The 15,032-nt window shown below is 39.4% G+C and overlaps 1 protein-coding gene across 5 annotated transcripts in view; it reads left to right on the top strand.

The window, feature by feature from the left end:
* Positions 1-15,032, top strand: part of dync1i1a (dynein cytoplasmic 1 intermediate chain 1a) — a 279,043-nt gene that overhangs the window by 153,213 nt on the left and 110,798 nt on the right. For all 5 annotated transcript variants that reach the window (XM_043689901.2, XM_043689900.2, XM_043689899.2 and 2 more), the window contains exon 7: positions 724-810. In XM_043689901.2, the coding sequence (XP_043545836.1) occupies positions 724-810 (87 nt within the window). The remainder of the gene's footprint in view (positions 1-723; positions 811-15,032) is intronic.

Consider the following 15,032-nt stretch of genomic DNA (forward strand, 5'->3'; position numbering starts at 1 on the left):
ACAGTGAGAATCTTTTTCCACGTATGGAGTCAGCTATTACAAGGGGGCATAGCTTTAAATTAAGGGGGGGTAGGTATAGGACAGATGTTAGGGGTAGGTTTTTTACTCAGCGAGTCGTGAGTTCATGGAATGCCCTGCCAGTAGCAGTGGTGAACTCTCTCTCATTATGGGCATTTAAGCGGGCATTGGATAGGCATATGGAGGATAGTGGGCTAGTGTAGGTTAGGTGGGCTTGGATCGGCGCAACATCGAGGGCCGAAGGGCCTGTACTGCGCTGTATTCTTCTATGTTCTGTGTTCTAATATAAACATGTTTTTGATCAATTTTGCCAGTCACTGTAATATTTAGTATGATTTTTAATTATTCAGAAGGATTATGAATGGAATCTAGTTCATTGCCATTCTTATCTGACTCCAAACCTATCCACCCTGTTGACCAAATGCAAATCTGATTCTATTTTTTAAATATACTGACTTCTTTGAATTGAGTTCATGTTTGCATTTGCTAAAATTATTGCTAATTCTGTATTCACTTTCAGGTTTGTATTCTGGAGTTAATGCTTCCTCGCTTGTGTTTAGGTTGGCATGCTTTGAATGGGGAACCTTCACATTCTGCTCTGTGGTGACTCTGATTTCCTTGTATAGAATAGGAGAAAATTTGACATTTGATGGAGAATACATAAGCAGATTTAATTGGGATTTTTTCTCACTTCCTTTCCTGCAGAAGATGAAGATGACGAGATTCCTGAATTGAATCTAGGAACTGAATCTGAGCTGGAAAGCCAAGATCAGAAAACTGAAACGAAAGAAGGTAGATAATTACAATTCGTTCCATTTTTTTTTGTGAAATCCATTTGAACTATGTGAATTATTGTGTTTTTTATGCTATATTGTGCATCATTAAATTAATTGCATAACTGAAAGCTGCAGTCAAAAGTTCAGGAATTGATTTCGAAGTTAAACTGCCAGTGATGGGTTCATCATTGTGTAATCTGGTTGCTCTTTAATGTTTTTAACCTCCAGCCTTTCAAATCAGAGCTTCCTAGACCGTTACCATTGAAATTGCATATATCATTGAAATTCTTGAGTTGAAAGGGCTTATGGCATCAGTGTTGTTGAATGAGCAATGTGAGCCATATTGACAGTTTTATTTGCTTGAAATGTGTGCTTGAGAAAATTGTACTTTAATTTTGTCACCTTTTAAGTTTGAATGCTACTTTTGAAATATTTTTAGGAAGTAGTCAAATACTTAAATTTCATATCAATGGCTTGGTTGGAGGGACCAAATGAATGCTTGCTGATGATACTATGGTACGTGACTTTGTAAGTTGAGATAATGGCATGGCTTTGCAAAGGGAGGTTAAGTGAAGTGGTAAACATTTAGCAGTTGGGGTATACATGTATTAGTCCAGTTAGGCAAGAAGAATAGAAAGCAAGCAAGTTAATAAAAAATGGATGGAAGTTGCAAAACTCTGAAATTCAGATATGATAAATGAATCAAATATTAGTATACAGTTACAGCAAGTGATTTGGAGGGTGAATTGAATGTTATCCCTCTGCTCCTTTTTGTGATAATACTGAACTAATTTTGGTCTGGACTCTGATTCATATGCTTTAAAAATACTGTACCTGAAATCCTACTGTTACCCTGTAAGTTGGGAGAGTCAACCTATGCTAGCATCTTGTGGCAGGGTTGCCATTTTCTAAGCTAATATCAAAACCTTGTGTGAATTGAGATTTCCCAACTCTGTTTCACAGCAAGAAACTTTTTTAAAAAATATTAGATTCCATGAGTAATTATCCATAATTCTTTGCTTCATGATAAAACATCCTCAGACCCACAGAAATTTTCAGGTCAAACCCTCAGCACTTCCCTCTAGCTAGCACACCCTCTTCACTCCTAATGTCATTTTCCTTGCTCCCTGACCCAGCAGAAATGTACCAGCAACACTCGCTCTCCTGCCATTGACTGGACAGGAACTAGTGATTGCAGAAGGTAGTTAGGGAGTAAGGGTGTGGAAAGGAGTCAACACTGATTTGAGAAGAGTGAACACTGTCTATGAGGGGTTGTAGTGTTGGCAGGGAGTGATTGGTGGGTGAGAACTGTCCATGGTGAAGGATGATGGGATGAGTGAAGTCTGACAATGATGATGGTGGCGGGCTGCTTGTGGGTGAACACTGTCTAAGATTGAGAGGAGATGCAAGCACTGTCTGTCATGTGGGGTAGGAGTGGCAAATGTAAAAGGCACAGGGGCTGAACATTTCTGCGGCTGTTGGAGTGCTTTGACAGTCCAGCTGATTTGCTTTAAGTTTCTCTCCTTTTGACCTACTTTGAAAAACAGAGTAACAGTGCAAAAAAAGGACAAAAAGCCCAAAGCTGTATGCATTCAGACAGGGTACAACTGGAAATTGGAGGTTTAAATTTCACATGCAAATACTACAAATGTTCTGACGTGGAACTTTCTTCACCTTCCAAAGTGCATTAGTTATGTAAGTTGAGTCAGAGGCCGATCCCTATGCTGGAATATCTTGACCATATTTTATCTTTTTTAAATCTTAGATGACCTAGTTTAAAAATAATTAAATACATTTTCTAAATGTGTAAATCTGAGAATTTTAAGCGTTTGATAGCCTGAAATCATAGTTTCCATACTGTGTGGAAACAGGCCATTTGGCCCAACAAGTCCGCACCGACTCTTTGAACAGCATCCCTCCCCGACACCTCCCCCTTCCCCGTCCCCACATATCGCATGGCTAATTCAACCCAACCTACATATCCCTGGACACTATGGGCAATTTAACTTGGCCAATCCACCTAACTTGCACATGTTTGGACTATGGAGGGAACCCACGCAAACACGGAGAATGTGCAAACTCCACATAGACAGCCCCCCGAGGTTAGAATTGAGCGCAGTTCCCTGGTGCTGTGGGGCAGCAGTGCTAACCACTGAGCCACCGAGGAATCTTAACATTCCTCTATTCTGGTGAACCTCACTCATTGTGAAAGCTGCTTTTGTTTAATCCTCCAAAACTGTCTGCTCCTGCAATAGTTTCTGTGTGTCTGAATATCCATATGCATTGACTCTCAGTATTGATGTCATGAAGACTATGTTGATCTTAACGACAACATGTTCAGGATTCAACATTTCTGGAAAACTTTACAACCATTACTTAAACTTTAAAATTGTTGTTATTATTATTATTACTACTACTTAATATAAAATTAGTAAATGATTATGGTTGTCATGGACCAATTGGACCAAAGGGTCTGATTCTGTGCTGTATGCTTCTGTTTGCTTACTAAAATGATCCTGAGGTTGGATGGAGGAAAATGAAGTATTTTCACACTTAAACCTTGAATCCCTTTTGCTATGGTTTTAGACTAGCTTTATGCATCACAATCATTTCCAAAAGAAAAGTTACTCTGACGTTAGTGCAAAAAGATGCTCCAAAAAAATCAGCTTAACTATGATATTCCCATCTCTTTAATGTCACCAGTTAACTGATGTAGTAACATCTTCTGACAGCAGGGGGCACTGCCTACACTATATAATGGTATTAGCAGTGTACAGAGGAACCTCAATTATCTGAATGCTACGGACAGGGAGTGTTTTGTTAGCTTAATCGCATGCCAAGCATCGGGACCTTGCGATTTTGCTGGATAATCGCATGCCAGATAATTGAGGTTCCTCTGTACATGCAGCCTATTGCTCAAGATGATTTTGCATTTATCTGCTGCTGATTCCTATCATTATAGAATTGTTATCGTGCAGAAGGTGGCCATTCTGCAATCATACCTGCACTGACTCTCCAAATGAGCAGTACTTTTCTCCCACCTTCTCCTTGTAGCCCTTCTAAATGCTTTACTTGAACCTGATTCCACCACTCAGGCAATGCATTCTATACCATGCTGACATGCTGCATGAAAAAGGATTTTCCTCTGTCACTTTTCCTGCTTTTACAAATTTGTGCACCTCATTTTCTCTTTTTATGAAAAAGGAGCTGGATCTCACTAAGAGCCAAAAGGAACCAAATTAATAGTTCTGGCTTTTTAATTTATTATGAGCAAATTGTAGTGGCAAATAAGTGAGTACGGTTGGGTGAGTATTTATACTATTCTTATAGGAATAAAAGAAGATAGGAACTTAACGCTTATAGTTTGTCAGATCCTTATTTGGGGTTTATAGTTTTAAGAGCAATAGTGCGGGGGTCCAGAGAAGAAGGGCCCTTAAAGTCATTAATATTATTTAAACTCTTAGAGTGTCCTTAAAAATAAATTAAAGGGTAAATCATGGAAGGAGAGCTCAAGGCTGTCATGTGCTCCTGCTACTCTGGGAAGTCAGACACTGTTCCAATGCTCAGTACCAGAACGTGTGCAGAAGCTTGAATTTTGGAGCTCGAGAACAGCTGAAGAGCATCTATGAGGTTGAGCATATATAGAGAGGTGTCATTCCTGATGAAGGGCTTTTGCTCGAAACGTCTATTTTCCTGCTCCTCAGATGCTGCCTGACCCGCTTTGCTCTAATCTTGACTCTGATCTCCAGCATCTGGAGTCCTCACTTTCGCCTATATAGAGAGGTGCGCAGGCAAAGATTCCACAGGCAGGGGGGAATGGATGACCACCGTGCAGAGAAAGTGAACTAGGCAGGCAGTGCAAGAAGCCACTGTGACAGTTCTCGACAAAACAAATGCCAGTTTGGATACTATTGGAAAAACTGGCCTCTTGGCAGAAAGTAGTAACAACCAATCTTGTTGCACTACAGTTAGCTCTGCTGCATGAGAGGTTGAATAAGTGTGAGAAGATGATAACAATAAGGTATTAAGTCGTAAAGAGAATAGACCAACATTTCTGTGGCTGCAAATGAGACGCCATAGGACCAGTAAAAGCTAGACAGATCGCATCTGGGCGGAACTGGAACAGATATCCTGGGGGAATAGTTACTAGTGAGGTTGGGAGGGGTTAAACTAAAAGTAGAGGAAATGGGAACCTAGACAGGCAAACAAAAGAGAGAGAAACAGAGGGAAAAATAAAAGACAGAAAAGAAAATTTGAAAAGTGGAGAATTCAAGAGCCAAGAAATCAAACAGAAACACAGCGCAAAATTCCACGAATGGGACTAAGAATGTTGAGACAATCCTTAAAGCCTTGTGTCTTGAGGCATAGAGCACTCAATAATATGGGTGAATAAATATAAATGGGTCCGATATGTTTGGTATTATGGAGACATTACTGCTGGGTGATCAGGGATTGAAACTGAATATTCAGGGGTAAAAAAACTCCAAAGTAAATTAGCACAATTGCGAGGAAGAAAATGAGCTGCGTGAGTGGAATCTGTATGGGTGGAGCTTAGTAACATCAAATGGCTAAAAACAATAGTGAGGATTATATAGTGGCATTAACCAGGAAATTAGAGGTGCAAGCAATAAAGGTATGGTTACCACAATTGGTGACTTTAAACTACATACAGATTAGGAAAATCCAATCCAATGCATAGAGGAGGAATTCCTCAATTACTCAGGAATGTGGACCATGAACATTGGTGTACTTACATTCCTTGATGTCAGATAAGCTGGAGAGAAAGACTTTGTTGAGTGTGTGGATTCTTCTCAGGATGAAGAACAGTAGAGGTCCTTGGCAGATTTGGGAGAATGTGACCCTAAGCTGGACAGAGCTGACTGCACAGAGAGTAGGTGGCAAACCTGGCTGCAAGCAGAGGATCTGGAAGGCCACATTCCTGATGAAGAGCTTATGCTCACATGTCGACTATCCTGCTCATCGGATGCTGCCTGACCGGCTTTTCCAGTCCCACGTTTTTTGACTCTGATCTCCAGTATTTGCAGTTCTTACTTCCTCCTGCATTTCAGAATCGGTACATTGAAGAACCAACGAGATCATGCCATCCTAGACTAGGTATTGTGCATTCAGAAAGGAATGAATCACAGTCTAGCTATGTAAAGCCCCTTGGGGAAGAGTGACCATAGTATAGTAGAATTTTCCATTACAATGAGAGTGATGTACTTGATTTTGAGATGAAGAGCCTGAATCTAAGCAAAGGAAATTCTGATGGTATGAAGCACAAACTGGTTATGATAAATTGGTAATGTTACTTAAAGGGATGATTGTGGATAGGTAATGGAAAATATTTAAAGAGTGCATAGAGTCAGAGTCATAAAATATCAATATCAGGTTCCCTGGCTTTTCCTTACCACCTTTCTTAAATAGTGGCGCCACATTAACCAGCCTCCAGTCTTCTGACACCTCACCTGTGACTGTCGATGATACAAATATCTCAGCAAGGGGCCCAGCTTCCCACAGCGTTTTAGGGTACACCTGATCAGGTCCTGGGGATTTATCCGCTTTTCTGCATTTTTAAAATATCCAGCGCCACCACCTATGTGATATGGATATTTACCAAGGTGTCACCATCTATAGAGAAGCTGAACAATTGTTCAGTCCAGTCTGACACAAAAATAAAATTGGAAAGATAGTCTGGTCTTGGCTAACAAGGGAACTAAGGGGTAGTATAAGAAAGCGCATATAAATGGTCAAAAAAGACAAATCTGAGGATTGGAAGCAGTTTAGATTTCAGCAAGGGAGGACAAAGGGATTGATTTAAGAAGAGGAAAATAGAGCACGAGAGTAAACTTGTGGGAAATGTACAGTGTGACTGTGTAAAATTATCAATAGGAATGTGAAAAGGAAAGGATTGGTGAAGAAAGGCGTAGGACCTTTACAATCAAAACAGATGTAGTTATAATGAGGAATGAAGAGACTAATTATATAATAAATAAATAAAAAAACGAAAGAACTGTGGATGCTGTATATCAGAGACAAAAACAGAAGTTGCTGGAAAAGCTCAGCAGGTCCGGCTGAATCTGACGAGAAATCAATTAACATTAATTTCTCTTTACAAATGCTACCAGACCTGCTGAGCAGTCTGTACTTGATTATATACTTTGATTCTGTCTTCACAAATCAGGATACAGTGTCCCAAAAATGTTGGGGAACATAGAGTCTAGTGTGAGAGAGAAACTGAAGAAAATCAGTATTAATAGAGAAGTTATGTTAGGAAAATTGATGGGATTAAATGTTGATAGATACAAGGGTTCAATTCATCTACATCCTAGAGTTTTTAAGGAAGTGGCCCTGGAAATATTGGATGTATTGTGTGTAACTTTTCAAGATTCTATAGATTCTGGAACAATTCTTATGAATTGGAGTTTAACTGATGTAACTCCACTATTTAAAAAAAGAAGATACAGAGAAAACTAAATTATAGACTGTTGTGGAGAAAATATAGAGAACCACCAGGAGACACAGAGTTCTTCAAGAAGTAGGTCATTTATTTACAAACAAAAAACCGTGACACTGAGAAAGCAGATTTCGAATGCCCACAAATCTCAGGGTCCGTGGATTTTAATTTTTTTTAATCATGTTTCTGTTAGCTAATCAGCATGCCCAACTATATTCATCAAACTACCTCACTGTAGCTACACAATAAACCAGTGATGTTAGTTCCTATTATCTCTTTAGTTGTACATTCTACGTAATGCTATTCTAATATCTTGGTTAGATATTTATTGCTAACTCTGCTACAGTGATCTTTCCATTCCAGACTAACCTGTCATGATAGATATTTAGCTATTCCATCTATTATAATAGTCTCCTGTCTCAAGCTGACTCTACTAACTATTAATTAGATATTTTAATGTTATGTCCCAAATATTTATGGTCCCAATCCTGTCATAACAACACTTAACAGAGAAACTTGCTTTATTACTTGTGTTATCTCATCTCATCATAGTGACCTTTCAGCCTTAACCTTACTCTGCTAATTGGTGTAAGAGCATTCCACTATGGTTATCCCATCCTGCCTTCCACAGACCACAGATTGCCAGTGGTCTTCATGCTTTAAACATTCCCATGCTTTCTTGTTCTTTATTTTCCATAAGACCAGTTAGCCTGACATTGGTAGTGGGGAATGTGCTAAAACATTTAAGGCAGAGTACATGACAAAACAGTGAAATGATCATACAGAGTCAGCACGGATTTACAAAAGGCAAATCTACTGGAATTTTTCAAGAATGTAACTAGTGGAACCGATAAGGCGGAGCCAATGGTTGGGTTCATTTGGACTTTCAGAAGGTTTTCAATAAGGTCTCACTTCAGAGATTATCATGTAAGATTAAAGCACATGGGATTGGGAGCAGTGCATAGAGAACAAAGCAAAAGTGGAGACTGCAGTTGTTGGAGATTAGAGTTGAGAGTGTGGTGCTGGAAAAGCACAGCAGGCCAGGCAGCATCCAAGGAGCAGGAAAATCGACATTTCGGGCAAAAGCCCTTCATTAGGATAGAGAATTAGCTGGCAGACGGGAGTTGGCTAGTATAACTAAACCATTCTTTTTCTGAGCAGGCAATGACTAATGGAGCATCACAATGATAACCACGGGTATTTGCAGTGTGCATTAATGATTTTAGTTGAGGGAACTAAATATAGTATCTCCAAGTTTACAGATGAGACAAAGCTGGGTGAGGAGGATACAGAGATGCTTCATTGTGACTTGGATAAGTTGAGTGAGTGACAAAATGCATGGCAGATGAAATATAATATGGATAAATGTGAGGTTATCCACTTTGGGGACAAAATCAGGAAGGCAGATTGTTATCTGAACAGCGAGTAGATTGGGGAAGGGGAAGATGCAGTGAGACTTGGATGTTTTTGTACACCAGTCGTTGAAAGTAAACATGTAGGAGCAGAATGTCCTGAAGAAGGGAAATGGTATTTTGGCCTTAATTGGAAGGTTTCAAATACAGGAGCGGGGATAGGATAAGACCTTGGTGAGACCATACCCTGGAGTATTTTGTGCAGTTTTGTTCTCCTTATTGGAGGAAAGATGTTCTGGCTATGAAAGGAGTGCAACTAAAGTTTAACCGGACTGATTTTGAGAAGACAGGACTGGTGTATAAAGAGACTAGATTGGTTAGGACCATATTTGTGGAGTTTAGAAAAATGAGGGGGCAATCTCGTAGAAATCTATAAAATTCTCACAGGATTGGCAAGGGCGAACGAAGGAAGGATGTTCATGATTTCAGGGAGCCCAGTACAAGGGGTCATAATCTAAAGATATGGGATAAACAATTTAGGACTGAGGTGAGAAGTTTTTTTCACCCAGAGAATGGTGAGCCTCTGGAATTCTCTTCAATAGAAAGCAGTTGAAACAGCTTCATCTTTACCTTAGGGTGGCTTGAATTGAGGCCTTCAATAGGTCATAAGATGATTGTTGCCATATAAATAATATTTAGTGTTACAAGAAAAAGGCAGGCAATTCACTTGAAGCCAAAATGTTTGGAGAGCTGGTACAGGCATGATGGGCTGAATGGCAGCCTCCTGCTCTGTAACAATTCTATGATTCTACAAGACTGAGATATCAAAGTATTAATACACTTCGACATCTGTCTCAGCAAGAACCCACTCTTCATCTTGTATTTTATGAGCTAATATAGGAAAGCACTCAGACCATACACTATATTGATGGTGGTATTGACCAAGAAGCAGCATCATGTATGCTTATTGGCCAATATAATTATTGGCACCCACAATGCTCTTTTTTGGGAGCCTCAAAAATTTGCAGTATTTATTAATTACTTACCTTTGTCTCATCAGCAATTTAGACATGTTGCTGTTGTAAGAAATGTAATTCGAAGCATAAAATTGGAATTATTGGTAGATTAAGACAAAGTGTAAAGCTGTGTCAAAAGGATTTTGTTTTAGGCGAAGCTAGGTCATCCATTTTAGATCTAAAAAGAATATATCACCGTTTTATAAGAATGAAATACTGCAACCAGGGAAGGTCTCAGTAGTCTTTTTTTTGGTGGTAAGGTGTTTAGGGGCTTCGTGCATATTGGATTAAAATGTCTGAAACAGGTTTTAATAAAAAATCTAAATGGCTGGTAGAATGTAGAAACTGGATGATTAAAATACTAGGGAGTGGGAGGATACATTAAAACTTACAAAACCCTGGTTTGTGCCTGGACTATTATGCTCAGTTCTGAACACCACGTTGTAGGAAGGATATATTGTCCTTGCAAGGAGTGCAATGAGCATCAAGTTAATTTACTAGCATGGCACTTGAACTGCAAGGAGTAAATTATGAAAAGCGATTCTATAAACTATGGTTATATTCCCTGGAGTTAGGTGATTTGGGGCAAAGGTTTCATGGTATTCAAAGGAATACTGTCTCTATTTGTCCAACCAACTGCAACTTGTTGTAAAATGTAGTCCTGTAGATCAAAGTAATTCTGTGTAATGAGCATGAAAGAAACTTGGAACCCTTTTCAGCAGTGGGCAGGTGATGCTAGGCCAGATTTAATATTCAGCCTGAGATTGGTAGATTCCTATTTTCCAATGACATTAGGGGATTTGGGACAAATTTGGTATATAGGATGACAACTAAAGTTGCTGGACATGCTGATCAGATCATGTAGTATCTATGCATGGAGACAGAGTTAACATTTGATGTATATGAGCTTTCATGAGAGAATGTGGAGTTGGGTTGTAAGTTTTTTTTTCTCTCTCTCCCTCTCTCTTCCACCTCATATGTTAAATCTTATTACACTACATTTCATTCTGGTACATTTTAGTCTGATACTAATAGTGAGAAGTCTGTAGGGTGATTTGATATGTTTTATAATGCCTGCTATTGAGCTCTGTGTGATTAATGCTAGTAGAATATAAATGTAAAGTTTATGTTCCATGTAAATGTGTTTCCATATGTATAAATTGGAATGGATTGTTTCACTAAACAATGAAGAGAAATACAGACAGATTACTGATACAAAAATTCTCTCTTTCAAGCTGACTGGGTTATATTTCTATATTAAATTTTGTTTTGGATTATTGAGTAATTTTATAATGGCACTTATAATTACCTGCACTGTATGTAAACAAGTTCAACACATCACTGGAGCTCCATTAAACATCAAAGGTGAGGGAGATAATCACAGTGTTCTGCTGTGGAATAAATAACAGTCCAAGGAAATGCTGCTTTGTCAGATAGTGGTTGATCGGGACGTGATGTTTTGTCTGAGTGTTTCTCAGTAACCTACTTTGATCAGCTATTTGTGCATCTGCTGGCTTCTCTTTCTCAACCAAAGAAGGGACAGTCATGAAATGAAGATCAAAGTGCACACAAGAGTGATAATTATTGAGGGAAAAAGAATACAAGATTGCATAGAAAGCGTAAAGATTGTGATTGTAGTGCTAAAGGACTTTACAATACTCCCAGCATGCAGCATTTTTGAATGCTGTTCATTCTTCTTCCTGACAAGTCAGCTGTTATGCTTTATCTGGTATTTAATAAGTAGAAATATGTTTCATTTTTACTAATTCTAGGAATCGATCAATATTTACCATGTAATCAACAAATAACCTGCATTCTGGTCATATTGTAAAGGGATTCTTCTATATTGAACTTAAGAATCCATTGTTTATTGTTTCTCAGCAAGATGAATGAGGGGAAGGTACTTTATTTTTGATGACATTTTCAGCCATAGTAAGCATTAGGTAAAAGGCACTTGAAAGTAAAACATCTATTCTAAAGACAGCTATTAAATCTTCTGATAAGTACAGCAAATGGAGATATCTTGTAAAAATTACCTTGGGGATGTTTCTTTTAAACCACTATTTTAGGTTTTGTAAATAACTGAAGTTGACAAATAATTGCAAATATTTTTTGTAATGTTCAGTAAAATAATATGTGAAAAAACTGGTTGTGATAGTAATGGACTCTGCACACTCACTGCTGAATAGGAGATTTTTTTCTGAATAACTTAATCATATATTTTCACTAATACTTAAAGATTTCATGCTGTACTTAGAACAAAGAACAGTACAGCACAGGAACAAGCCCTTTGGCCTCCAAGCCAGTGCCGACACATTTAGTCCTTCCATACTAAAACTGTCTTCACTTACAGGATCCCTCTATTCCCTTCACATTCATGTACTCATAGAATCATAGAGATGTACAGCACAGAAACAGACCCTTCAGTCCAACTCATCAATGCCAACCAGATATCCCAATTTGACATGGTCCCATTTGCTAGCACTTGGCCCATATCCCTCTAAACCCTTCCTATTCATATACCTATCCAGATGCCTCCATCACTTCCTCTGGTAGCTCATTCCATACACGCACCACCCTCTGTGCGAACAAGTTGCCCCTTCGGTCCCTTTTAACTTTTCTCCCCTCACCCTAAACAGTTGCTCTCTAGTTCGGGACTCCCCAAACCCATGGAAAAGATATTATCTATTTACCCTATCCATACCCTTCATGATTTTATAAACTTCTATAAGGTCATCCCTCAGCTTCTGATGCTCCAGGGAAAACAACCCCAAACTGGCAAATAGGACTAAATGAAGTGCTGGCAAATGGGACTAAATTAGTTCAGATATCTGGTCGGCATGGACAAGTTGGACCAAAGGGTCTGTTTCCGTGCTGTACATCTCGATGACTCGATGACTCTATGACTCTATTATCCCAGTTTGGTTCAGGACAAAGGGTTAACTGTACATATGTTTCAGTTATAGCTACTGAGTCTGTGCAAGGGGAAATCAGATCAGATGGGACAGAGAACTGATGGAAGAAGGGTCTGGTAAAGCACTGTTCTTCATATGCAAATATATATAGTTTATAGGCAAGATGTATTCACAGTTTCTGCTGGCTGTGTTCACCTTTTGTATACCTTTAGTTCTTGGAGGCGCCAAATGATATTCATAAATTAGTTAAACCCCAGAGTTCAAATGTGATCTTCTATCACAGCACCATATGGAATAGATATTTTTGTAACTGGAGTTTGCAGTAGCAAGAGGTCTGGATTTTGACATTTATCATTAATTTCTAGACCAGAAAATCTCAGAAATATATCAAATGAGTCAAGAATGTATTATAACTAGTTGTAAATTCAGGGTGATGTACTGAAGTAGCCTATCTCTCTTTCTCTAATTACAATGGGCAGAATTTAGTATCGGTGATGTGGGTTGAGTTCACAGTTGACAGAAGTAGTGTGAAAACTCGCCAAAGGGCTCCTGAAGCTACTTCAATACAATCAAGCATTCAAGTGAGCAGCATCAGCCTCCCCAGGAATTTAGTTCCCAGTAGGTGCCACGGAAAGCTGCATGTTAGTCAGACACTGGCTGCCTGAGGTTACAGATAGTGACACCAGGAGTGATTGCTGCTGTCAGTGTTTCAGCAAGGCCTTCACCAGGAGTCATCACTGCATCCTGGAGACTGGTGAGTGTGGGCAGGTTGAGATTATGAGGTGCAGCTCACCAGCAAGGTGGGAGAGGGGAGATCAGCTGAAAAAAATATAAAAAAAAACAAACTATTCAGCCTCTCCCTATAGCTCAAACCCTCCTATCCTGGCAACATCCTTTGTAAATCTTTTCTCAACTCTTCCAAGTTTCACAACATCCTTCTGTTAGAAGGGAGACCAGAATTGCACACAGTATTGCAAAAGTGGCCTAACAAATTTTCTGTTCAACAGCTACATGACCTCCCAACTCCTATTCTTGATACTCAATAAAAGAAAGCATACCAAGCGCTGCCTTCATTATCCTGTCTATTGCAACTCAATTTTCAAGGAACTGTAAACCTGCATTCCAAAGTTTTTGTTCAGCAACATTCTGCAGGACCTTACCATTAACTGTGTAAGTCCTGCCCTGATTTGCCTTTCCAAAATGCAGTATCTCAAATTTATTTAAATTAAACTCTATCTGTCATTCCTCAGGCAATTGGCCCATCTGATCAAAATCCCATTGTACTCTAAGGTAACCTTCTTTGCTGTCCACTACACCTCCAATTTTGGCATCAGCTGCAAACTTACTAACTATACCTCCTCTGTTCACATCCAAATAATTTAAATAATGATGAGAAACAGTCATCCAGATGCTTCTTGAATGCTGCTGTTGTATCTGCTTTCACCACTACCTCTGGCAGTGCATTCTAGGCATTTACCACCCTTTGTGTGAAAAACCTGCCTCACACATCTCTTTTGAACTCAGCATCCCTGCCAAGTGTGGCCTAACTAAAGTTCTATAAAGCTACTGCATAACTTGACTATTCTTATACTCAATGCCCCTTCTAATGAAAGCAAACATTCCATAGGCCTTTTTTACAACCTTACCTACCCTGCGCTGCCACCTTCAGTGATCCATGGGCCTGCACGTCCAGATCCCTCTGCATATCAATACTGCTAAGGGTTCTGCCATTCACTGTATAATCTCCACCTGTACTTGATCTTAGAATGCATCCATTCCAATTTGTCAGGATTAAGTGAATTGGCCATGCTAAATTGCCCATAGTGTTCAGGGATGTGTAGGTTAGTCAGGGTAAATGTAGAGAAATAGGATAGGGGAATGGTCTAGGTGAGTTGCACTTCGGAGGGTCAGTGGAGACTTTGGGCCAAATGGCCTATTTCCACGTTGTAGGGATTCTATTATGAGTAAACTCCATCTGCCATCTTTCTGCCCATGCCTCCAACTGATCTATATTCAGCTGTAACCTCTGACAATTTCCACATTGACCACAACTCTTCCAATCTTACTAATTTAATCAGCAGACATCACAGCACTGATCCCTGTGGAGCACCACCAGTCACAACCACCATTCCAAAAAGCCTCTTTCCACCGCTACCTTCTGACACCAATGACTCAACCTGTTCTGTATCCATCTTGCCAGTTCACCACTGATACCGTGTGACTTCACCTTTTGTGTATCAGTCTGCCATGAGGGACCATGTCAAAGGCTTTTCTGAAGTCCCGCTTTCCCTCATCAATCATATTTGTCATGTCCTCAAAAACTCAATCAAGTTATTGAGGTGCCGCCTCCCTCACAAGACCATGATGTGTGTTTCGCTAATAAGTCCTATTTGCTTCTAAATGCAGATGAATCCTGTCCCTGAGAATCTTTTCCAATAATTTTCCTACTGCTGACGTGATGCTCACAGGCCTGGAATTTCTTGGATTATACCTGCTAC

This window comes from Chiloscyllium plagiosum, unplaced genomic scaffold (assembly GCF_037043375.1).
Source record: "Chiloscyllium plagiosum isolate Xiang-an unplaced genomic scaffold, Cpla_swu_hap1 HiC_scaffold_5, whole genome shotgun sequence".
Classification (NCBI taxonomy): domain Eukaryota; kingdom Metazoa; phylum Chordata; class Chondrichthyes; order Orectolobiformes; family Hemiscylliidae; genus Chiloscyllium; species Chiloscyllium plagiosum.